Source organism: Epinephelus lanceolatus, chromosome 5 (genome assembly GCF_041903045.1).
Source record: "Epinephelus lanceolatus isolate andai-2023 chromosome 5, ASM4190304v1, whole genome shotgun sequence".
NCBI lineage: Eukaryota > Metazoa > Chordata > Actinopteri > Perciformes > Serranidae > Epinephelus > Epinephelus lanceolatus.
The window spans coordinates 23,047,079-23,071,108 of NC_135738.1; the positions used below are offsets into that span (position 1 = coordinate 23,047,079).

At 41.2% G+C, this 24,030-nt stretch overlaps 1 protein-coding gene and 1 long non-coding RNA gene across 2 annotated transcripts in view; one reads left to right on the plus strand and one right to left on the minus strand.

Moving 5' to 3' along the window:
- Positions 1 to 24,030, plus strand: part of slco3a1a (solute carrier organic anion transporter family member 3A1a) — a 53,626-nt gene that overhangs the window by 19,775 nt on the left and 9,821 nt on the right. Inside the window, exons 3-5 of the mRNA XM_033635415.2 lie at positions 22,925 to 23,023; positions 23,127 to 23,399; positions 23,818 to 23,982. Of these exons, the coding sequence (XP_033491306.2) occupies positions 22,925 to 23,023; positions 23,127 to 23,399; positions 23,818 to 23,982 (537 nt within the window). The remainder of the gene's footprint in view (positions 1 to 22,924; positions 23,024 to 23,126; positions 23,400 to 23,817; positions 23,983 to 24,030) is intronic.
- On the minus strand, positions 20,412 to 23,211 carry LOC144463468 (uncharacterized). The gene is made up of 3 exons (XR_013491621.1): positions 23,106 to 23,211; positions 22,397 to 22,472; positions 20,412 to 20,545 (listed from the first exon to the last, which is right to left on the minus strand). It is a non-coding gene; the product is annotated as an uncharacterized LOC144463468 (long non-coding RNA).

The following is a 24,030-nucleotide window of genomic DNA, read 5'->3' on the forward strand; positions in this document are numbered from 1 at the left end:
AAACATGAGATTATCTCGTATCCAACTGGTCAACAACAGGCTGCTGCTGTCTGGGAGCTAATCAGTAATTATCCCAAATACTCCGAGTATCATGTAAAGAAGTCAGAAAGGAACAGGGCTGACGTAATGCAGAGCAGCAGGACACTGCAACACCTCACAGTGCTCCCGTTTTGGTAAATAGAAAGTCATTGTGATTGATTAGTGGCTGCCCCGAGTTAAAGTTTCATTAAATCTGAGCAGAGAAAGTTATTTGATTTCAATCTGCTGTCCTTCTTTGAATCTAATGAGGTCATCGCTCAGTCCTGCCTGGTGATGAGGCTGAACGTACAGAGCAAATTTATCTGCTGTTAATAATTTCAGATTTTTCACCAGCCGCTGTTTGCAGATGACAAGAGCTGTTTGTTTACATGTCGCTCTGATACAAATCTGATGGGGCGGGCATGCACAGCTATCTGATAGTGTTAAATTAACCTCAAAGGGGCGTGGACTTGGTTGATTTTCACATCCCCACATTTCTGCTGTGTCAACATCTGTTTTATCTAACAAGATAAAGATTTTTCAGTCCATTCATCTCACTTCAGCCATCTTTGCAGCAGCAAAATGTATTTAGTGGACTTAAAAAGCTATTGATTATATTATTCTAGTAGGATACCTAAAGTTTAACTTGTATTTGTCATATTAAGAATTTAAATGATTAAATAAAATCGATACTTGGCACTGTGTGATGATACGATATTGCTCAAAAATATCACGATACTATGCTGTATCAATTTTTTCCCCCTTGAAGTTGTACCTTAAAACCAGTCAATTTTATGGGATCCATGCAGAAAAAGTTTAATTTTCGGGAAAATATTAAGTTGATACTAACTAGCAGAATTAAGAAGAGTTAGCCTGAGGGTGAGGTGGATAACGTTTTAGGCTTAAATAAGTTGCGATTGTTGTGAAACTTGCATTAGACTAATGTCAGAGGTCTAGCACAGCACACTAGTCTGAAATATTTTTATGAAACTGGCCGCAGCGTGGCACATCTGGAGACCCTTTTAAGATCATTTTTAAAGTTCCACAGATGATGGGCCAACTTCTCTGGCCTGCTGCACCTTTCATCCCTCAGCTGGACCATGATTTAACTGAGAAAGTGTCCATTTGGAAGCCAGTAAATAGGTCAGACCTCTGCAGGAAATGGATCAGTGTTGGATAACAGATATGAAACCCTCAGGCTGTCTCACCAGAGCCTGCAGAGCCGTATGTTGGAGCTTCTTGCTATTGCCACAAGCATGTTTCTTTTTTTTCTACCAGATCACCATCTGCAGCAGTGGAGTCGAGGCTCTGCAGCCTGAGAGGTGCCTCATGTGGCTTCCTGCTGCATTGTGGCTAGGATTTTGGCCTAAACGTGCTCGTGGCACCTTTTCCTCTCCATCAGTGGCCTCAGTAAACCTCACCATGCCACCGTGCAGCCGTCTCGAGGCAATCTGGGTCAGGCTCTGTCACTGCTGATTAAAAAGGGGATTTTTTTTTTGTCATCCACTGGGGGAGGAGCGTGGGGATAAGGGGTGGGAGGAGACAGATCATAAACACAGCAGCATCAGCAAGCCGTTGCCACAGAAACGGACGGTTGTTAGGCTGTATTTTTTTTTTTTTTTACTATTGGATTGAGATGCTCAGTCCTGCTGTGAAGGATGCAGCTGTCACTCTGCTCTCCCTCATCTTTGAACCACTTTAAAAATCACACAAATGGCGGCTGGACTCTCAACACACGTAACTGCTCTGAAACATGAGCAGTTAAAGTGTGCGGCAAGACCTGACCTTGGACAAGGACTTTGCTCAGGAAATACAAATTCACGCTGCGCTCGTGGCTTCACCACAAATCCCAAGCCTCATTGATTGAGTGGTGTGTAAGTGGTTGCTCTCTGGGCTCCTAGGATTACTCAGAAGCATGTTCAGCACTTAATCCCCATATCACTGATGGCGGAGCGTGAGGGATAACAGTGCCTAATTAAATGGGCTCTGATCAATAGGTGGCCAGTAATTATAATTAACCGTTTGATTCAGTCAACTTTTATTTAATCAACGTAAACAAAAGTGACGTTATTTCTTTCTTCTTTTGTTTGGTAACAGTTAAAAGTTTTTTCTGGTACAATGCGGCTTGATTTAGAGCGATATCAAACCTCAAATTGTAGGTCAGATTTTGGTTGTACGATATAAATACTCAGTTTTTGATTGATGGTTCTGTGGGGCTCAGGGATAACTCAGTAATATGATTCATTAAATTTAAGTGGAATCACATTTGTATTGCAATTTTTTTTGTCTCCAAAGCAAGTTCCAAAAGTATCTTTTCCATTTACATGTGTGGGGAGTTTTGTCTGATCTGCTGTCTTTGGGGTTCACGTGCTGGTTTCCATTTAAGATCTGATTCAATATGCTTTACAACTTGTTATTAGCCAAGATCAATGCACAAAACCTTCAGGTACAACATACAACAAGACAACATATTTTAGTGTACTGTTTAGCTGTAGAATGAGAACATTTGTGACTCGGCTGCCATGTTGGAAAGGGTCCATGTCATTGGTCCGACAGCCCATTGGTTCGACATCCCATTAGTCCGACTGTCCGCGGTGCTGAATGGCTCCCGGCGGGCGTATTTCTACCTTGATGGTGCGCCATGACCGGCTCTGGGTCAGCTGGGAACGGCTTGAGGCGAAGCAGGCTCACGGCTTATGTGTTTGTTACTTTCTTTTTCATTTTAACCCACGCCATGATCTTTTTTTTTTTTTTTCATAATGATTTCGGAACGGACTTCGGAACAATGGGTTTAATATGGTCGGAACAATGGGATGTCGGACCAATGGGCTGTCGGACCAATGGACAGTTCCCTGTTGGAAAGGGTCTACAGCAGTACCAAGCAACGTCCACTGGCCGGACCAACTTTCTCTAAAATATGTTAATGAAAACATTTCAGGTGAGAAATAGACAATGCAGTCACAGGATTTTGATTCGGATTTGATCACAGTTCATGAGCAGTGATTGACAGCTGTGTAAGAGACTCAGTTCATGTGCCGTAAGGCCTCCTTGAAGCAATTTGAGGAGGCAGAGGAATGTGATCTTCTTTAAGTGACACTTACAACATGTATGACAAAGTTACTTAAAAGTTACCAACTACAGCTTTAACGATGAACCATTAATAAGTTGTCAAAGGATCTAAGTGAAAGTCTTGGCTGATGGCAGTTTGTTCTCTTTAAGCTGACATTTGTACTCTGTCTCAGATTGTTTGTTAGTTTTTTAGATATAGAAGAGATCAGAATAGAATAGAAAGTCTTTATTGTCAGTGTACAAGAACAAAAAGATGCTACATATAGAACAAAATTGTGGGAGCTACTTCTAAGGTGCTGACAAGTTTGGACAGTTGTTGTTTGCATAGCAAACAACATGCAAGCGACAAAATTGTTGCGTAACAGACACCAAGACAATAAATAACACGCAATGTAATATAAGTGAGGAATTTATCTAATATACATTGTTCTGTGGATTGTGCAGAGACCTCTGTTGCACACGAGCCATGTTGCAGTATTGCACATTGTCCTTGTGTGGTGGTGGTGGTGGTTGTATGTGTGGTCTGACCTCAGTGGAATTCATGTAGTTAAAATTGTCATGTCCGTTTCTGTCGTCAGAATCTCACAGTCTCTGTATCTCAATGAAATAATTTAAGCTTTACGAAAAACTGCATCTTGCATTGCTCATCTCATTTTCAGGTTGTAGCTACATATTGTTAACGTTAATTAGGCTATCAATGAAAATGTACGTTTCTGTTATAACAAAAGAAATAACAGAAAGATCCAAAAACAAACATCTGAGACCAAGTTTTGACAAATGTTGACGCCAAACTTAATTAGATTCTTTTGGGATCCAAGGATTCAGACTGGGTAAATTGTTATCGAACGCTATGCCTAACATTAGAGGACAATTCATTGTCGAGCTGCTTGATCACAGAAAAAATCAACATCATGATTATCTTAAGTGCTTTGTTGAGGCAGCTGGACTTGCTTGAGTTTCTTGAAGACGTTTCACCTCTCACCCAAGAGGCTTCTTCAGTTTGGCCTTCACCCTCTTGGATGAGAGGTGAAACGTCTTCAAGAACCTGGATGACTGAGAATCTTCACCAACATAATCATGATTATTTAACATGGTTGACTTTGGAAACATGCATTTATTGAGCTTCTTAAAATCTTGTAAAAGTCTAAACATGCCACAGCCTGGCTGAGAGTGAGTTAGAGCTTTTAGGGAGGGGTGAAAAAGTGCACTGCTGTAAAGGAAAGAGAAAGAAAAGACAAAAAACAAGGCCATCATTGCGAAACAGAAAGTGGCCCAATAATTGTTTTATCTTCGGTTATCTTGTTTTCATAATCTTTGGAAACCATCAGTCATCATTGATAATTAAACTCGACGAATCACTTAGCCGCATCAGTTTGATTATTTTAGTGGTTTTGCTTACTTGACATGTTGTGATACACATTCAAAAAAATATTCATCTGTTTTTTTAAGGTCATATCTTCCACTGCCATGGCTCTCTACTTCTCAGTCAACTTTTTTATTCCTCCCAACACCTCCCACATGTGTCCTCCCCCATCGAGTCTCCTCTTCCTCAGGATGCCACGCAATTAGTGGTCCATTATGATTGGTGGCCGACATGGCGTTGTACAATCGTCCATATATATTGTGCGCCTGCTTCTCACATGTGTCCTGGAGAAAGGAGGGAAACAGGCTGTTGGCATCTCTATCCTGATAATTAGGCCAAGCCACCTGCTGAAGAAGCTGTTACCAGCTGCTGTCGAAGAGTCCCAAACCTCTCCATGCTCCTCGTCTTCAATAGAGCAGCTGCGGCTCTCCATCAGAGAGACGTATACGCTCTGGTCTTTTGCCCTTTCTCCTCCATGCCTTCATCCTACCACACGACTGCCCAACAATGGGGACTGTGGGTAGCTCCGTCTCGGCTCCGAGCAAACATCTGAGGCAGGATTACAAACAGATCACTGTAGTGGGGCAGAATGACAAGGCTTTGCTCTGTTACATTTACTCCTACCCACCGTCTATCCGCCCTTCGTTCCCCCCTCTGTCTCCGTCTCTGTCCCTCCTCTGCTGACCCGGTGCTCACAGAGCTGGCGGTCGGCTTCTAGCATCACATCACTGCCCCGTTTGAAAAAATGCCCAGTCGGTTTATGTAATCTTATGGCACAGAGAGACCGTCATTATTATTGTAACAGCAGTCACAGCTTGCAATTACTGTAATATTTGAAAAGCGCTAGCCTTGTACAGAACAGAGCCGTCAGCATTGATTCACATTAAAAAGCATTTTACTGTGTGGTTATTAACAGTGAAGATCATGTCATTAATTAGGACTATGAATTTAAGTGTGTGGGACGTGAAACAAAAACAAATGGACTTTCAGTTTTAGAGCAAACTAATTCTGATGTCATTTAGGTTAATGAGGGCTTTTACTGCTTCCTGGAATAGTTAGTGTGAAGACACAAGGTTAATTGGACTCAAAGATTAAGTTACTGCATGTCAGGTTAAAGCAGCCTAATGCCTCCGACCTACAAGGGAGAACAAGAACCTGATTACAGGCACACAGAGCAGCACTACACAAATACATGTCACATTTGTTTGACTTGAAAAGTAGGGTAAGCAACAATAAACCAACATTTTACAGCAGTGTATTCAGTAAAAATATATATTTACCACTAGAAATATAAGCTACTATAAGCCTACAGTATCTATTTTATGAAATTACCATGTGTCTCGGCCCTTTATAGAGGCCCAGAGGTAAAGCCATGGTTCACCCACACAGGTGATTTTAATTATTTTTGGTCTTTTTCACAGCAGACATTTTGACACAGGTGTTACTAATAACATTAACGATGGCTCCAGTGTATTATATTGTGAGCATGCTGGCTTGCCGTCAGCAGACACACTACTAGGACCCTTAAACTGAAGCAGCTAAATGAAATTCAACAATCAGTAATATTAATATGTTAATAATATGCACATGACAGTATCATGTAAATAATCCAGCATCTTTTAAATCATTTCCATTTCTTTCCATTCTCTCTTTGTCTCCCTCCCTCGATGCCATCTCATTGCCTTTTCTCTGTTAGTTGTAATCGCTCTTTTAATAGTTATGGTCACAGACTCTCTCTCCACCTTCCTGCACTCGTATTTTGAGTGTCATTCATTTGCCATAAAAAGAGACAAAAGAAACAGTAAACAAAGGTCAAGATGAATTTGACTGAAAGCAGTTTTTATCTCCATATTTTCCATAGATATTGTTATTGTATCGTTATCATGATCTTTTTGGGCCACAATATTTGTTTAGTGAAATTCTGCTATCATGGCAACCCTAGTCTGATCTAGATTGTTAAAATTTCTTCTTTTTTTCATGTTTAAAACAGATGGGAAAAAAAAGTTTTGTCAGGTGATTTTTTTTGTTTTGTCAGGATCATTTTCTAAGTGTTGTTGTTGTTGTTGTTGTTGTAATACCTATTTCTGCCACAAGAGGCTGAAGTGCACCACTATGCCATGTTCTAAATTGGAGTTTTTCGTTTCTCCATGAAATCTAAACACCAGATACTGATACTGCGTTTTTGCATGTTATGCAAACATTACTGTCGTGTCTTTCTTTTGGCTAGAAATATATTTTAATCTGCCGTTAGTGGAAGCGATAGCTACTAACATTAACTGTTAGCCCGCTAGCTAGCAAATGAAAAACATACTGTTCATGGCTAACCAACAGCTACAACCTAGCTTAAGTGGAATTGCATAGATAACATTACTTAATTGTAATGTTACTCATGATAACGAGGTCACTTCATTCTTTATAAGTGGGATGTTGTACCAATAAAGATTTAAGGAAGGAAAAAAAAAAGTCATGAATGTGATATTTGGACATTTGCTCATGGAGAAGGATAATTTTGTACATTTAATGAGAGCTATACACAACTGAATAGGCACTTTGGATACATTTTAATTTTTAGCAATTTACGTTAATATGGTAATTATTCATTCGTTCATTAATTTTACGTAACCGCTTATTCTGTTGGGAGTCACAGAGGGGCTGGAGCCTATCCCAGCTGACACTGGGTGAGAGGCGGGGTACACCCTGGACAGGTCACCGGACTATCACAGGGCTGACACATAGCGACAGACAACCATTCACACTCACATTCACACCTACGGGCAATTTAGAGTCACCAATTAACCTGCATGTCTCTGGATTGTAGGAGGAAGCCGGAGTATCCAGAGAAAACCCACACTTACACTCATATTTATGATATAGAAGTGGATGCTGTTTGTTGAATTATGCCATTATAGTGCAGTGTTTATTCTTAATCCATCTTTCAGTTGACGTCATATAGTGTTTAGAGTGGACGGAGAAAATGGATTACCATAATTTTATTTTCTCAATATCCTCTCAGGGCTTCTGTACCTTTAAGACTCTTCTCAGGACGATGTGAGCTTGTACACATGATGATAATTGACATCTTCCCGACTCTGCTGTCAGCTTCGTTGCACCTTTTAGGCCGAGACAGGTTACACATGCATCACCTTATTAGTACATGGTAACAACAGTGTTGAACTCTTCATGAAGTATGACAGATGAGGAAGTTTTTATAAACCTGTCTCGTATCCCTTTACGAGTGTTGATATAGACGAGATGCTTTTTAAACAGTCTTTCCAGTTTTTTAATTTCCTTCACGTCTTGTCTGTTGACTTTCTTTAGTGTTACCCTCTAATTTACTCATAAGGAGACATACACAGGATATGAACACACACACACACACACATACAGAGTTTGCTCTTTTCCCAAAGTTTAATATGACGGATTCACTCTGTCTTATATAACGCAAGAGGACCGGATGTTGATTTTTTTCTAGATTAAAAAGAAAGCGCATTTATTTCCATGACAGGGCCTCACTGTTCCAGCTTTGCCGTGTATCTTGCTTGATAAAAACCTTTTTTTTTCTTTTCCATCCCGCTGCAGTGTGTTTTACTTAAGTGATTTTTCTCTGTATTGTCATCCAAAGAGTCATGGGACGTGGCAGCTCGGTTGTCGCAGCGCCTGAATTATAAAAGAGGACAGAGATCTGTTGGGCACAGCAGATCTTCAGTCAGCATTTACTGTTTTTTACCTCTGATATAAAGCAGCAAGTATGAATATAATAAAACAATGCAAGACACAAGCAAATATTTGCATTGGCAATTGATAAAATTCAGATGTCTGGTTTTGTATGACAAACAGTCTAATCCCACAAATATTCAGTTATATGAAACAGAAAAAACAGCAAATCCTCACTGGAAAGCTGGAAAGAGTAAATGTTTACAGAAAAAATTATATTACTGAAACAATAATATAAAAAGCTGCTGATTAATTTTCTCTCAGTCGACTTATTTATTAACCAACTAATAATTTCAGCTCTAATAAACACATATTTATTTATTTATTGTATTTTAATGTTCTGCTAAAATAATTATATTAAATATATCTTACATTTTTCGTGTGGTTTTTTTGTATCCATTAATTTTTACATAATATATTATTTAAATATATAGTGCATTTTTAAGGAACATTCACACCTGTTAAAATAAATCTACAAAATTGACAGTGACATGATTCTGATCTGTTTAAAAAAGTATAGTTCCTCAAGTGGCATTTCCCAAATAATATTTATAGTCAAAACAAGCTCCGTGTGTCTGACATTAGGAAGTGACAAAGTGGCGCCTGCCTAAAACAGTGGTGTGTTTTGTGTCAAATTACAGAAGATGTTGCAGTAAAACACACACTGCATGTACAGGAGGCGCATTCAGTACCTTTAAATAAATAAGTTTGGTTATCAGCAGTCTAGACTCACATCAGGAGTCTAAATATCAGGTAGTGAGGCCTTCAGCGAGGCCCCGCGTTGACCTCCCATTTCAGGCTGTGACCTCTCGGAGGCTTAGATTGAGCCAGAGCTCAGCTTAACGTGACAGGGTGCTGAGGGCGAAGAGGGCCGCTGAGAAGCCGGTGTGCCGGCTGGACGCTGCCCGGTCAACGCTCTGCAGTAAACCCCGCTGCTTCATCCTCAGGGTCAAAATGCTAATAGTTTTAAACATGTCCTTAAGCTGCACTTTTTTATACAGCGTCCATTTGGCTTCAGTGGACGTGCTCTCACACTCGTGTGCTGAGGTGAAGGTTAGAAGTCGACAAGACGAAAAGGTTTTGTGTCGGATCGCAGCCAGACGTGTGCCGAGGGATGGTTTCAAATTTTAGATGATTTGACGTAAGCGGAAGTTAAAGCAGGATGATCCTGATGTAATGGCATTTCAATGTGAGTTGAGAGCCTACTTTAAGCTTTGGCTTGTTATTTAGGTCATGGCTGTGTAGAGCCAACAGGGTTACTATAGGGTACAGCTGACCAACAAAACATCTCAGTGTTTGTTTTCTTTTTCTTTTTTTTTTTAAATAAATTTATAATCAAAAGTCAATCAGCAGAGAAATGTGGAACTATTTTTAGAAATTTATTTGTCATTTTTCAGCCGCACAACTGTGAAGATTTAATAAATAATAAAGCAATTTGAGTACATTGCTTTTGTCTGTGGGAAATTAAAGCAGATATTTTTCACATTTTTTTCCATTTTATAGACAAAATAATTAACCGAGAAAAAAATCAGCAGACTCCATCGATAATCAGAAAAATATAAATTAAAAAAAACATTAAAAATCTGTTGGATTGGCTGAAAAAAATTAACTGTGGCACTGAAAACAGTGTGTTTGTCTGTTTGTCACAGGGCAGAAAAGCTAAATTAAATTAACATTAATGCAATTAAATGCAAAGTGGTTCAAACATTTAAGATTCTTAAGATATTTTTACCCAGTAAGACTTCCTCCTCTCACTGCGAACAATGTTTTCCTTGACAACTGATGTTGACGCTGATACTAAAAGCCACTCAGGTGTCTAATGCCGTTAGTACTTACTTATGGATCACTGCAGATTTGGTAGCCGCTAATATCCCCCGTAACCTCATCAAAATAGACTTCATCTTAGAGGCGACTTTTGCATGACTTTTATCTGTTTATGATTAATCCTGCAGGTGTGAGAGGGGGGCTGAGTTTACACAACAGCTATCTGCTGAAACCTGATGTCATGCTCTGATCATGTGTTTGGATATTGTATCACTCTGAATGTGTACAGAATTGAAAGTCAATCGTATTTAATCTCAGTAAGGGGATTTATCCGTTTAGATTAGCTCATTTCCTCTCGGCGAGTTTGTCCCTGCCTGTTGTTCCCAGGTTCACATCATCAGGGAGTCACGGTGAGTCTGCAGGATTAGGGTGTCAGTAGTGTCGTCCAAAGATAGCGAGGGAAGGAGGAAGTGGCTCTTCAGTTAGATATTGTTTGAGAAATGGAAGATAAGAGTTTCATCAGTTCCTCTCAGAGTGCCTGAAGACAAATGACTTTGAGATTGAGATCAGATGTGACAGCGGAAAAAAGTAAAATAAAAAAGACAAAACTTTACACAGACTGTACAACCAGTTCCTTGGTATTTATTGTTAAAGAACTGAATTAGATAAACTGATCACTATGATCATAGCTGATGATAACGTCACGCAGGTGCAGAGTTTCACTTTGTTATAAGCAGATAAAGTGGGCAGTTATTTGAGTGGCATCTTACTTATGAATGATATCTAAATGCACTTTTTCATGGCAGCAGGTTGTGAGTCATGGGAAATGGGACACATGCTGGTAAACAGGTGATACATAAAAAGTATTGACCTTTAAAATAAACCCACAGACCAACGTGTTCAACCACATACCCACACACAGCTGCCCCGCACATACGTTTTTTTTTTAGAGATGAAAAATTCATTCATATGTTCTAGTTCTAGTAGGGATGCACCAAAATGAAAATTTGTGGCTGAAGCCGAATAATATTAAACGCTTGGCCGAATACCAAGTACAGAAAACCGAGTATCGTTGTTTAGTTTTTCATTAGTTTTTGCAGATGAACCCCCTCCAGATTAGTGTTGTCACGGTACCAAAATTGGGACCCACGGTACGATACCAGTGAAAGTATCACGGTTCTGAGTAGTATCACGATACCAGAGCGAAAATGAGGCAGATGTGCCTTTTGTCATTTATAAAAAGATAAGTCACTTTTCTATAATACATCAATGATATTTCAATGGAATAAATTACTTATTGACTTATTCATACTTCAAAAACAGCATCAATGAGTGATGAACATAGGGGGGATCAAAATAAAATAAATAAATAAAATAAAAATCAACCAGCCACCCTCCTCCCCTTCATAAGTAAAGAACAGTCCCTAAAGTGCGGTGAGGTTTGTGGGCCGTGAACGGCTTGTTTCTCCTCTGACACGTCACATGTGGTCAGCTGGCTTGGCTGTTCAGGTACTTCTGGGCCGTCCACACACCAAGAAGAGGATATTATTGGAGCTGACTTCTCCGTTGCGGGTAAGCCTATGGCCGCCGTATTTGACAGGAATACATACTGTCTGTGTCTGTGACCCCCGTTCAACCCACAATTGGTGGGATTCGCCTTTCGTTTCAGCTGGTGGTTGAAATCTGTAGGCTGCTCGCACAGCGTGCTGAATGATTTAAGCCTATTTTGCTCGCTCAAAACTATTTTTAGTCGCAAATGCGAGTGTGGTGACGGACGGATCGCCACACTGCCGACATTTTACTCGGCCCGTCATGGCACGCTGTTGGATTGCGTTATCAAAACACGCCGCTATTATTCAGCCTTGCTTTTAACTTATTCCACCGAATACCGAATGTGTGTTTTTTTGCAATATTTGGCCGAATATATTCGGTTACCGAATATTCGGTGCATCCCTAAGTTCTAGTTTAGTCAGGTGATGTGCTCGTGTTATGTTAAAAAAATGACGCTACCACTTTTTGTTGTAAATACAACAGCTTAAATGCTTTAAAAAAAGTCATTTTTATATGAAAAAGGTTACCTGCAGCCTTACATGTAACACCAACGCTGATAACTTAACTGTGCCCTTCCCCTTACACAACAGAGCTCTGATTGACAAGTTCACGACCACCAATCACTCTGATTGCATGTGGACATTGTAAATCCTGGACACCTGCACATGCAGACTCCATGCATATTTACTGCCTTGGTCAGTAGCCTGGCTTAAGTGGTAGGGTATGAATGAGGCTGATGCATTTAAGGAACTAAGAAAGGTGGGATTAAAGTGGAACTAGTTATCAATACATGTGGTAAAATATGCACTCACTCAACACAGCCCTCTAAAGTAGCTACAGTATACTCTCGTCTGTATCTCACACCCTGACACCAGCTAGCATGTTAAGCTAACTAGCATGTTGCTATCACCGGCCAGTGTTGCAGCTCTTGTCAAAAAAAGTAGCTAGCACTAGCTAAAAGCTTCGAGATGACATTATATGCTCATTTGCATATTGGTGACATCATCTCACATTCATGGAAGCATTAAAAAATGCTGAATTAGATTCAATTGAAAATCCTCAACAGAACAACAAACTGTCTAGCTCCCCTCCTGCCAATGTCAACGCAAATGTGTTGTTTACAGTGTAACATTATCAGGGAAACAGTAGGGGGCGTTTTTCCTGATGCCACAATGGTGAGTTTACTGTGTCCTTTTGTCCCGACAGCGTCCTGAGGAAGATCTGTGTTCAGATGCCGATAGGCCATGGCAGTCAATAAGGCGAATATCGAACAATACTGGTGTGCAGCCAATGAATAGGAGCTTCTTCCTCAGCTACTGCTCCTAAGCAACAAAGCATGTCCTTTTGTCTCTATAAGAATGCTAACAACATGCTAGCTAACAACAACCAGCTAAAAACCAAGGATGTATTATAAGAACTAGATCCTCATTTCAACATTTATCACAACAGAATGGCTTCAACCCCTCAGATAAGAAGTTGTAACAGCCTCTAACTTTTTAAACCCAGTCCAAAAACCATGTAGCCATTATCGTGCAAAGCTGGAAACAGCTGCATGTGTCTGTGCAGTTGATGAGAGGAGAGGAAACGTGTTGTCAGGAAGAAGGACGGATGGTTGTAAGGTATGGGGTGTAAGTTTGAGGTGTGTCTCAATCTTTTGTGTAACTGTCAGTGTGAGTGATGCCACCTCACTTCAGAGGAAATGCAGGAAATGGCCTGCGCTCAGCCTGACATCTCTGGCCTGTTTGAGTGCTCCTCCCAAGTCTCTTCAATCTTGAAAATGTCCTTACGCCTCTACTCTGAGGATGTTATGACCTGATGTTCGGCAGAGGAGGAAGACGGGGCCTTTGTTTGAAAGCTCTTTAAATCGTGCGGTCTTAAATGTTTATAGTCACTCTAAATGCAACCTTGAAATAGTGTGTTCGCTTTATGCACTTCTTCCATCCAAAGACCGTTTTTGTTCCTGCTCTCAGTTGACCCTCCAACGTAAACAGATGTTCAGGCCCCAGAGACGGAGAGCTGAGAAACTGGCGCTTATCTTTAGTGATCATTTAGCTCGCTCTCAGTTTCAGTCTGGCCCCTTGTGAAAGTGGCACAAGCTGTTGTTTAGCCTCCAACATCGCACTGTCCCTCTGCTCTTATAGAGCTCAGGGGATTACTGAGCCAACTTGTGCCGGATTAATGGAGGAGGAGAAGGAATTCCCTTTGTACAGTGAGAGCATGAAATAAATGGAGGACGGTGCAGGCGTAATGCGTCTGACATTTCGATTACCACGAGATTTGCTGTTTAACCTTACACTGTGTCGGTTTATAATCTCAACTCCTCAGCTTGGATGGTCTAAAGAAACTGAACTTTGGAACAAGGGGTTATTAAATGCCCATTATCTCTGTGGAGGTCCTCATATCTGTGTCAAATGGCATTACATCACTGGGTTTCACCTCCACATTAATCTCAGGAGTGATTTTATAAAGGGGGCAGATTCCTGTCAAAGTTATCATCTCGTCTATCATGGCTTAAAGGGACAGTTCACCCCTAAAATGAAAAATACATATTTTTTCCTCTCACCTGTAGTGCTATTTATCAATCTAGATTGCTTTGATGTGAGTTGCCGATGTTGGAAGTATCAGACATAGAGATGTCTACCTTCTCTTGCAAGTAAGGGAACTAGATGGCACTTGGTTTGTGGTGCTCAAAGCACCAGAAAATAATAATAATAATTTGAAAAACTCAACAGCAATGTCTTTTTTCAGAAATCATGACCTGGTTACTCAAGATAATCCATAGTCCTTGTTGTGAGCAGTTTAATGTAGGAACTGTTTTCTTTCTACACCCACCAACGATATCACAGCGCAAAAGGAAGTGTGCATCTACTGCTAGCTCACTTAGCACCACTGAGCTAGCTAACATTTACGTCTTGTGCTCTCGTTCCTGCCTAAAATCATGACCCGGTTACTCAAGATAATCCACAGACCTTAACGGATGGGCACTGAAATCCGGTAGTAAACTAGCCCCAGGGCTAAATTATCAAAGACCATGGTATTGATAAGCTCTGACGTTATCGGTTCTTTTATTGGTACTTTTTAACATTGTGCTCTAAGTGAGGGTTGACCTCCTCCACATACACACACCCATACGTAAACATTAATGGCATCCACTTTGGCTTAGCTGTAACGTTAGCTAGCTCAGTGGTGCTATGTGAGCTAGCAGTAGATGCACGCTTTCTTTTGCCTGGTAATGTGCACGTGTAGCTCGGTAGAAAGAAAATAGTTTCTACATGAAACTGCTCACAACAAGGTCTGTGGATTATCTTGACTAACTGGATCATGATTTTAGTCATGGACGAGAGGCTCATGCTTATGACAGCACAAGATGTAAACGTTAGCTAGCTAAGTGGGGCTAGTTGAGCTAGCAGTAGATGCACACTTCCTTCAGCGCAATGATATTGTTGGTGGTGTAGAGAGAAAATAGTTCCTACATGAAACTGCTCACAACAAGGTCTGTGGATTATCTTGAGTAACCAGGTCATGATTTTAGTCATGGTTGTGACAACACCAGATGTAAACGTTAGCTAGCTTAGCGGTGCTAGGTGAGCCAGCAGTAGATGCACACTTCCTTTTGCACGGTGATATCGTCGGTGGGTGTAGAACGAAAGTAGTTCATACAGCAGCTCCTACAGTCTCAGTGATTTTTACTGTTTCATAGTTTACCAATGAAATGGATTTGGCAAAAAAAATGAAAAATAATGGATATAAATATAATTAAATCAAAGAGGTATATTATATGTATATTTTTATTTTGTTTGAACTGCCCCTTTAAGCTTTGCACAGTGTTTTTTGATGAGCCATTTCTAAAGTCAGTAAGATTGAGATGCCTGTTGTGGTCAGACATTTGTGAGAAAATTCTGTCCAAGTGTGAGGATGACGAGCATGACACAAAAAACCTCCCATTTTTACAACCACAAGTTCCACACGTGAGATGGTCTGATCTACAGTTTGCACAAGACACAAAAAAATCCCCCTGTGTTCTTTAACGGGAATGCGTGCGCATTTGTATATTCAACACTTACATGAAGTCAGCTTTCCAAATGTAGTTCGCAGGATGTGGGATGCATCAGTGGCTTAATTAATATCCGGAAAAGGACAAGCGTCGTGGATAGTAGCTTTCCCAGCCTTTTCTATTGGCCTCTAAACAAATTAGAGGGAGACAAAAACACTAGAGCCGAGCTTTGTTATTGAATTACATCTGACATGCTCCCCTGAGAGTATAATTCACAGGATACTAAAAGGCTCAGGCGAACTACAACATGAACAAATTAGTTTGTTTTGTACTTATCTCGTAACAGGAGCGCTGGAAGGGAAAAGGGATTTCGAGGCAGTTTAGAAAAGTAGTGTGTTACAAAGATTACCCACGGCTGCGGTAGTGTATTGTCCTTCATGGAGATTTAATGTTCTTAACTTCGGTTTTGGTTGTTTTTCCTCTCTCTCTCTCTCTCTCTCTCTCTCTCTCTCTCTCTCTTTTCAGTTTAATCCTGTCGTGACAAACATGGAATGTGTCCTTTTACAGCACGTACAGGCACAATGGTGTTTTTATCTTCAACCTGAGAGCAAGGGTCGGCTATTTGAAATAAGAAAAGGAGAAAGAATAACTGCAGCACTGAGGTGGATGGGCAATAGATATTTTTAATAACATAACCAAGCTTGTCAGTTTGTGCCCAGGTGAATCGTTCATAATTAAATCAGCTCTAATTTATGGTCACATGCTGTTTATCTCCTCTGCTCTGCTCCTCTCTGTACGCTGAAGAATTTCTCTGAAAGGAATCATTTGTGAGCAAGAAAAACATTATTTGTATTTCACCCTTTATTCCAAGTGTAAACACAATGTGTTGCACAACATGTAGGCTACCTTGGAAGCTGCTGTCTCAAACATGATGTGGATAGTGTAAAGCAGTGGTTCCCAACTGGTCCAGCCACAGGGTCCAGATTCCTCCTTAGTGTTTAGTTCAAGGTCAACACAGTTTAATATAATCGGCATCATACTTGTGTTTGGCCGTGTTGTCGAGCTAGTTTGCTGTTGGTGTGAGTTAGTCACTCACTCTACAGCAGGAAACCTCACTTCAAAATAAAAGCTCTGTGCTAAAGATTCACTGAACTTAATAATAAAGTGTGTTTTTTCAAATTTGACACGTTGGTGAGTCCCTTGCGGTCCATTCTGAATGGACCTGCAGCCCACCAGTTGGGAACCACAGGTGTAAAGCAGGGATACTCAACTTACTTTGCCTGGGGGCCACTTTTGCAAAATGGCAGGAGGCCAGGGGCAAGTTCATAAACTAACAGTAATGATTTTTAACAGTATATGATAAATTGCTTTCCTGTTTTCAACCTTTCAGTGTTTGTTGTCATCACTCATCTTTGCTCAGTTGCAGCACCCCGCGCAGTTTAGGTGTACACGTTCCTAAGATGCCAAGGGAGAGTCACTTAGACCACTCCATGGTGGTCCATTCAGTTTAGTTTTTAAGGCCGATGGATGGTGTGGGATGTTCCAGCAGCTTGGAGCATAAAAGCTAAAGGCAATTCAACCAATTTTCAAATAAATATTTCCTTAGGACAAAGAGAAGAGCTCCTGTACACTGTCCCGCTTATTGCTAGAATTTTTATTTTCTTATAGTAACCTTTCTGTCCTTCAGAACTTCACCAGACAAATGAGCAGCATTACCATAGTTTAATGTTTATACAGTACAGGCCAAAAGTTTGGACACACCTTCTCATTCAATGCGTTTTCTTTATTTTCATGACTATTTACATTGTAGATTCTCACTGAAGGCATCAAAACTATGAATGAACACATGTGGAGTTATGTACTTAACAAAAAAAGGTGAAATAACTGAAAACATGTTTTATATTCTAGTTTCTTCAAAATAGCCACCCTTTGCTCTGATTACTGCTTTGCACACTCTTGGCATTCTCTCCATGAGCTTCAAGAGGTAGTCACCTGAAATGGTTTCCACTTCACAGGTGTGCCTTATCAGGGTTAATTAGTGGAATTTCTTGCTTTATCAATGGGGTTGGGACCATCAGTTGTGTTGTGCAGAAGTCAGGTTAATACACAGCCGACAGCCCTATTGGACAACTGTTAAAATTCATATTATGGCAAGAACCAATCAGCTAACTAAAGAAAAACGAGTGGCCATCATTACTTTAAGAAATGAAGGTCAGTCAGTCCGGAAAATTGCAAAAACTTTAAATGTGTCCCCAAGTGGAGTCGCAAAAACCATCAAGCGCTACAACGAAACTGGCACACATGAGGACTGACCCAGGAAAGGAAGATCAAGAGTCACCTCTGCTTCTGAGGATAAGTTCATCCGAGTCACCAGCCTCAGAAATCGCAAGTTAACAGCAGCTCAGATCAGAGACCAGATGAATGCCACACAGAGTTCTAGCAGCAGACCCATCTCTAGAACAACTGTTAAGAGGAGACTGCGCCAATCAGGCCTTCATGGTCAAATAGCTGCTAGGAAACCACTGCTAAGGAGAGGCAACAAGCAGAAGAGATTTGTTTGGGCCAAGAAACACAAGGAATGGACATTAGACCAGTGGAAATCTGTGCTTTGGTCTGATGAGTCCAAATTTGAGATCTTTGGTTCCAACCGCTGTGTCTTTGTGAGACGCAGAAAAGGTGAACGGATGGATTCCACATGCCTGGTTCCCACTGTGAAGCATGGAGGAGGAGGTGTGATGGTGTGGGGGTGTTTTGCTGGTGACACTGTTGGGGATTTATTCAAAATTGAAGGCACACTGAACCAGCATGGCTACCACAGCATCCTGCAGCGACATGCCATCCCATCCGGTTTGCGTTTAGTTGGACGATCATTTATTTTTCAACAGGACAATGACCCCAAACACACCTCCAGGCTGTGTAAGGGCTATTTGACCAAGAAGGAGAGTGATGGAGTGCTGCGGCAGATGACCTGGCCTCCACAGTCACCGGACCTGAACCCAATCGAGATGGTTTGGGGTGAGCTGGACCGCAGAGTGAAGGCAAAGGGGCCAACAAGTGCTAAACACCTCTGGGAACTCCTTCAAGACTGTTGGAAAACCATTTCAGGTGACTACCTCTTGAAGCTCATGGAGAGAATGCCAAGAGTGTGCAAAGCAGTAATCAGAGCAAAGGGTGGCTATTTTGAAGAAACTAGAATATAAAACATGTTTTCAGTTATTTCACCTTTTTTTGTTAAGTACATAACTCCACATGTGTTCATTCATAGTTTTGATGCCTTCAGTGAGAATCTACAATGTAAATAGTCATGAAAATAAAGAAAACGCATTGAATGAGAAGGTGTGTCCAAACTTTTGGCCTGTACTGTATATACACACAAAAGAGCTGCCTCAGTAATCTAGTCATCAAATCTGAGGACCCTTAAAACATAGATGTCAATAGTTGGACAATAACATTAGAAAAATACTCAATATGATTCCATTAAATTTGAGAAAATGTTCATGTCACCTCAATATTTTCAGAAGATCCAAAAATGTATATCAAAGGACAAAAAAATTCACACAAGCATTTCCCTAAATGTTGAACTATTCCTTTAAGTCAAACTGGAGAATTTAACAGACAGTTTATTATTTAACACGTTTCAATATAACGGCTCCTAGAGAGGCACAAAGAAAGTTTTTATCAGGAGCACCTCACATTGAGCAGATTAGACTCCGGTTATTGGAGGGAGAAAATGAGGGGAACTCTGGACTTAATACTTTGCTTATGTTTTGACTACAAGACCCGGTTCATGTTCGTGCCAGCCTAATCCCATTGTGGGAGACTCAACTTGCTGCATGCTTTTCCTCTGCTGGCTTTGACCTTAAGAAAAAAAAAACCCTCCTATCAGAAATATTTTCAGTTAATCTTTCATGTGAAGATTATCACCAACTTCAAAATTGCGTTCGCCTTGTTTCTTGTGCAGAAGCAGCAGATTGATAAGAAGGCATGGTCCCTCGTAGATTAGTGATCTCTTCCACATGCGAGGCTCGCGCTGTGCCACAATGTTATCATCAAGGAGACAGCGTCTCTGAAAGCATCCGGGGGTAGGCATGGATCTCAATGGAAACATTTATCCTCTCAGCGGTCGCGGACTCGTGGGCTAGCTGAGCTCGTCGTCTCCTGCAAGGTGATTTCACTAACAGAATTTCCTCTTTGATGTTTCCTGTGGTGAAAGCAATTGTGATGTTGTTGCTATGAGAAGACAACACTCGGTTTCTAAGGAAACACTCGAAACAGAGGGTGCACACAGGCCTCATTTGCAGCACCACAGGCAAACTCGCTAGTCACGTAGCGACTGCAGCCCTCCCTCATGAAAGTGCTGTTAAACTGCACAGTTTCATTGGTGTGTAGTAAACACTCCCTGATGTGCCACAGCAGCTCTTTCCTGTGTGTTTGTGGGTGTGAATCCCGCTCGCTGTCTGAATATTGAGGTGGCTGTTTGAGCTTAATTGTTTAAAACTTAGATTTCAGTTTTGCATTGAGCAGAGGACATGAAATTTCTTTTCATATCAAAACCTCAGATGCTTGCTGAAGGAAGAGGTAGGAACCTGTCACACTCTGGCACCTCATGGACTCACATCTGTATCTCTGTTCATTTCCGTGCTGGTCTGACTGTCAACCGCAAAGATGTTTCAGCTGTATGGTTATGAAAAAAAAACAAAACAGAATGTTCCCAGCCCAACATGAAAGCCCCTTCTCTTTTGTGTCACTCCTCTCTTTGCCTAAACAAGCCTGTTTACATGATGTTAAAGGTAGGGAGCCGCACCTAACGAATCTGCGAGCCATTTCCTCTCCGTGAAGAATAAACTATGATGTGAATGAGGCTACAATTATGTGAATGTGTTGACTCCCTTCCTATGTGGGTGGTCAAGGCGGGGAAGCAGAGTGTGCATTCACTCCCAGCACAGGCAGAGACGTACAGAGCTTAGTCACAGTTTCCACGCTTGTTCATTAAGTGGCTGCTCCTGGCATTCGGACAGCATCTTACTGGAGGCTCCGTGCTGATAGCAGCAATGTTCAGGCCAACCTGCAGCCTGTAAAAGAAAGGGGATGTTTTTAATGCTGCAGGGCAGGAGGAGGAAGAAGTGGGGTAGCAGAGATGATTTTGCTTAATTTGATGGTCATTTGCAGCACTTTTGCAAGCTGCAAACTGAGAACAAGATGCGGTTTGTCGCCTGTGTGCCTGATAGAGTCCAACAGTGCGGTCTAATAATACCACAGATCACAGGACATACAGTCAGGGAGAAATTTGTCTCCCAAATTGAGCTTTGAGTCTTCATTATCTGCCTGGAGTCTGAGTCACAGCGGCAGACTCTCACCCCGCTGACAGCGCTCTAATGAGGATTTTTGGATCAAGCTCCACATTTTTATCTCCAGCTGCCCGCCAGAGCAGATTGGGACGGAACAACTGGTTTCTGTTGTCAGGTGTCGTCCTCACAGTGTGTGTTTGTTCTGTGCGTTACCCAGCGAGGGCGAGAGGGCTGAGTCATGTGATCATAACGAGTCCAGTCACTGTGTGTGTGTTGCCGCTGTGCTTGCCTTGTGGTTTTTAACTGGCTGATTTGATCTTTCATGACGGCCAAAATGTTTCCCTGTTTGCTGTGGTGCTTCACACGGTACCTCCCGAACATAAAAGTGGAACTGAAATTAAGCAAAATTTAGAATTTACTTAGAATTTAGATTGAATATGTTATTATGTTATGTTTATTGCTTATTTGTTTTAAGTCATTCACAAATTCACTGTTGCTGTTGTAAGACATTACAAGTAATAAACACAATGAGCATCAAAATGTGTTCACTGTGTGTACCACTAAGGCTGCGTCCTTACTGCAGCGGCCCGGGTTCGAATCTGGCCCCCCACACACCACCACCCCCAACCCTCCACAACCATCAATAAAGCAGAAATGCAAAAAAAAAGTTTATGACAACATCACTTGACAACACCGATTCCCATGCGCACTGCAAGAGAGGAGAGGGAGAGACGCTGTGCTGCTGCCAGAGGAGCCGCTGAATGAGTTCCCTCTGAGCAGTAACTCGCTGAAAGAGTCCGGGGCTGTTCATAAAACATTCAGGACGCCACAATTTATTGCACACTACTGAAGCTGCTCCTCTTTTTGCAGCCACCGCAGAGTCAGTAATACTTTCACTTTCAGCCTTGCCCATTGTTGCCGTAGGTAACAGTATGGCGTCAGTTTGTCAACAAGTCAAAATATTGTGAGTATCACAGTATGAGTTTTTCATGTGATATTAAAAATTATACCAGTATTGTGAACAAGATGTTGTGGCACACCCCTATTACAGATTACTAGTTGTGCTATTAAAAATGTAACGTAAGTATTTTAATTACTACATCAAAGTAATGTAACTTATTACATTTGATGACTTTTCTAAAAAATGTTTTAAACTGGGCAATAAAGCTGAAAAGTCCTAGAAAATCATAAGTGCACAAACACAGTGTCTGCCGGTCCATAATTTTTTAAATAAATTTTAGGCCTTAAAAATCATTAAATGGTATTAAAGTTGAAGTTTTGAGATTTTAATTGCAAGAAACATTTTTATCTAATTTAATTATGTGTCTTTTAATTTCCTTTTGTCAAAATGAGTCAGGCTCTTGCACATAAATGTCAACATTTCTGATGTTACAAATCTTTAAACCTAAGACTCAACCTAACACTGTCTTGTTACTTTACATTTGTACTTACCTATATGCACGCCTATAACGATACGCCTACATGAAATGTACATCTGCACGGGACCACATATATAGTTACCTTTATACTTATCTGCAATCCTTGAATAACAAAAAATGATTTGTCCAAAAATCTGTCCTAAATCTGGTTCAAAATGATCTTAAAATGTCTTAAAAAGCATTAAATATCCCGTACCTGTAGACACCCTGATAAATGTTGCACTCAGATTTGTCCCAACGTTTTTGCTGACCCGGACCTGTGTGGCAAAAAGCTGCAAAGCAACAAAATATATATGTTTTTTTTTTTTGTTTTTTTTTTACCAAAAACAAAATATTTGGATGTAACCCCTTTTGTAATAACCACTGTTTTGTTCATTAACTTTAATTTAATTACATGTTTTCTCTCAGTAACTTGTAACTAGTTATTCCCCAACACTGGAAACAACTTCATGATCTCTTCTCCTGGCATGGGTACACTGACTGCACCTGGCACAAAGGGTCTCTTATACAGAGGGAAGTGTTTTCTTGTGTCACTCAGAAGGCATTAACAGTATTACACAGAGCTTCTCATGATTTCAGCTGTACAATGTTCATGGCTCTTTAAATGAAACTTCCCTTCTTGTTTTGCAGCTTGTCTCTGTCACTATAAATGTCTGCCAAAAAGTGTCAGGTGAATAAAATTGGACCAAACAAACCAGTAAATCTGATCCTTGTCTATGTGCAGGGATCCTCTTTTCTACTCTGGTGTTCGGGCCTGCCTGTGGCTTCATCCTCGGCTCCCTCTGCACCAAGTTCTACGTGGACGCTATCTTCATCGACACCAGTGAGTTAAATATTGTGTTTGCATTACATTTACATGCTCCTCTGTGTGTGTGTGTGTGTGTGTGTGTGTGTGCTTTATTGACCTCTGCCGTGCCTCTCTGCAGATAGGCTGGGCATCACTCCAGACGACCCGCGGTGGATCGGGGCTTGGTGGGCAGGCTTCCTCCTGTGCGGTGCCTTACTCTTTTTCTCAGCTCTCTTCATGTTTGGCTTCCCTCAGTCACTGCCGACCAAGGAGAAAGAGGAGGGGGCCGACAGCGAGCAGGTTATGCTTCCTCCCTCTCTGAGTGCAGACTATGAGACTCCAAAGCCCAGCAATGGGGTTGTGCGCAACCACGAGCCTGCCAACAGCCCCACCTGCTGTCAGCAACTCAGGGGTGAGTGTGCAGCATCCAGCGTAGCACTGCAGTGTTGTCATGCAGGCAAAACACACACTCATTTAAAACACCTGACATAAAGTGATTTATTTTCTGTATTTGGGAAATGAGACACACTAAAAGGGTTACAACTTAGATGAGTATTTAGCAGCTTTGAATAAGAACAAATAGAGCTACCACAATGAGAAATACTCAATCACAAGTAAAGTACCGAGCTGCAAATGATACTTAAGCTGGGTACAGACAATAAAGACATGTTCTGATTACAGAGAGCTTAATGTACACACACTGATCGCTAAACAATTGTAATCAAATGAGATAAGAGCAAGTGCCAGGACAAAGATAAAGGCTACAAGAGAATCCTGTCTGTCCTGCTAACCAACATCATATTAAAGACTATGCTTCTTTATCTCTTTAGTGATCCCCAAGGTGACCAAGCATCTCCTGTCCAACCCAGTGTTCACCTGCATCATCCTGGCGGCCTGTATGGAGATCGCGGTCGTCGCTGGCTTCGCAGCTTTTCTGGGGAAATACCTGGAGCAGCAGTTCAACCTCACCACCACCTCAGCGAACCAGCTGTTAGGTCTGTGTTCACAGCAAACACACATGACCACACACACATACATACAGT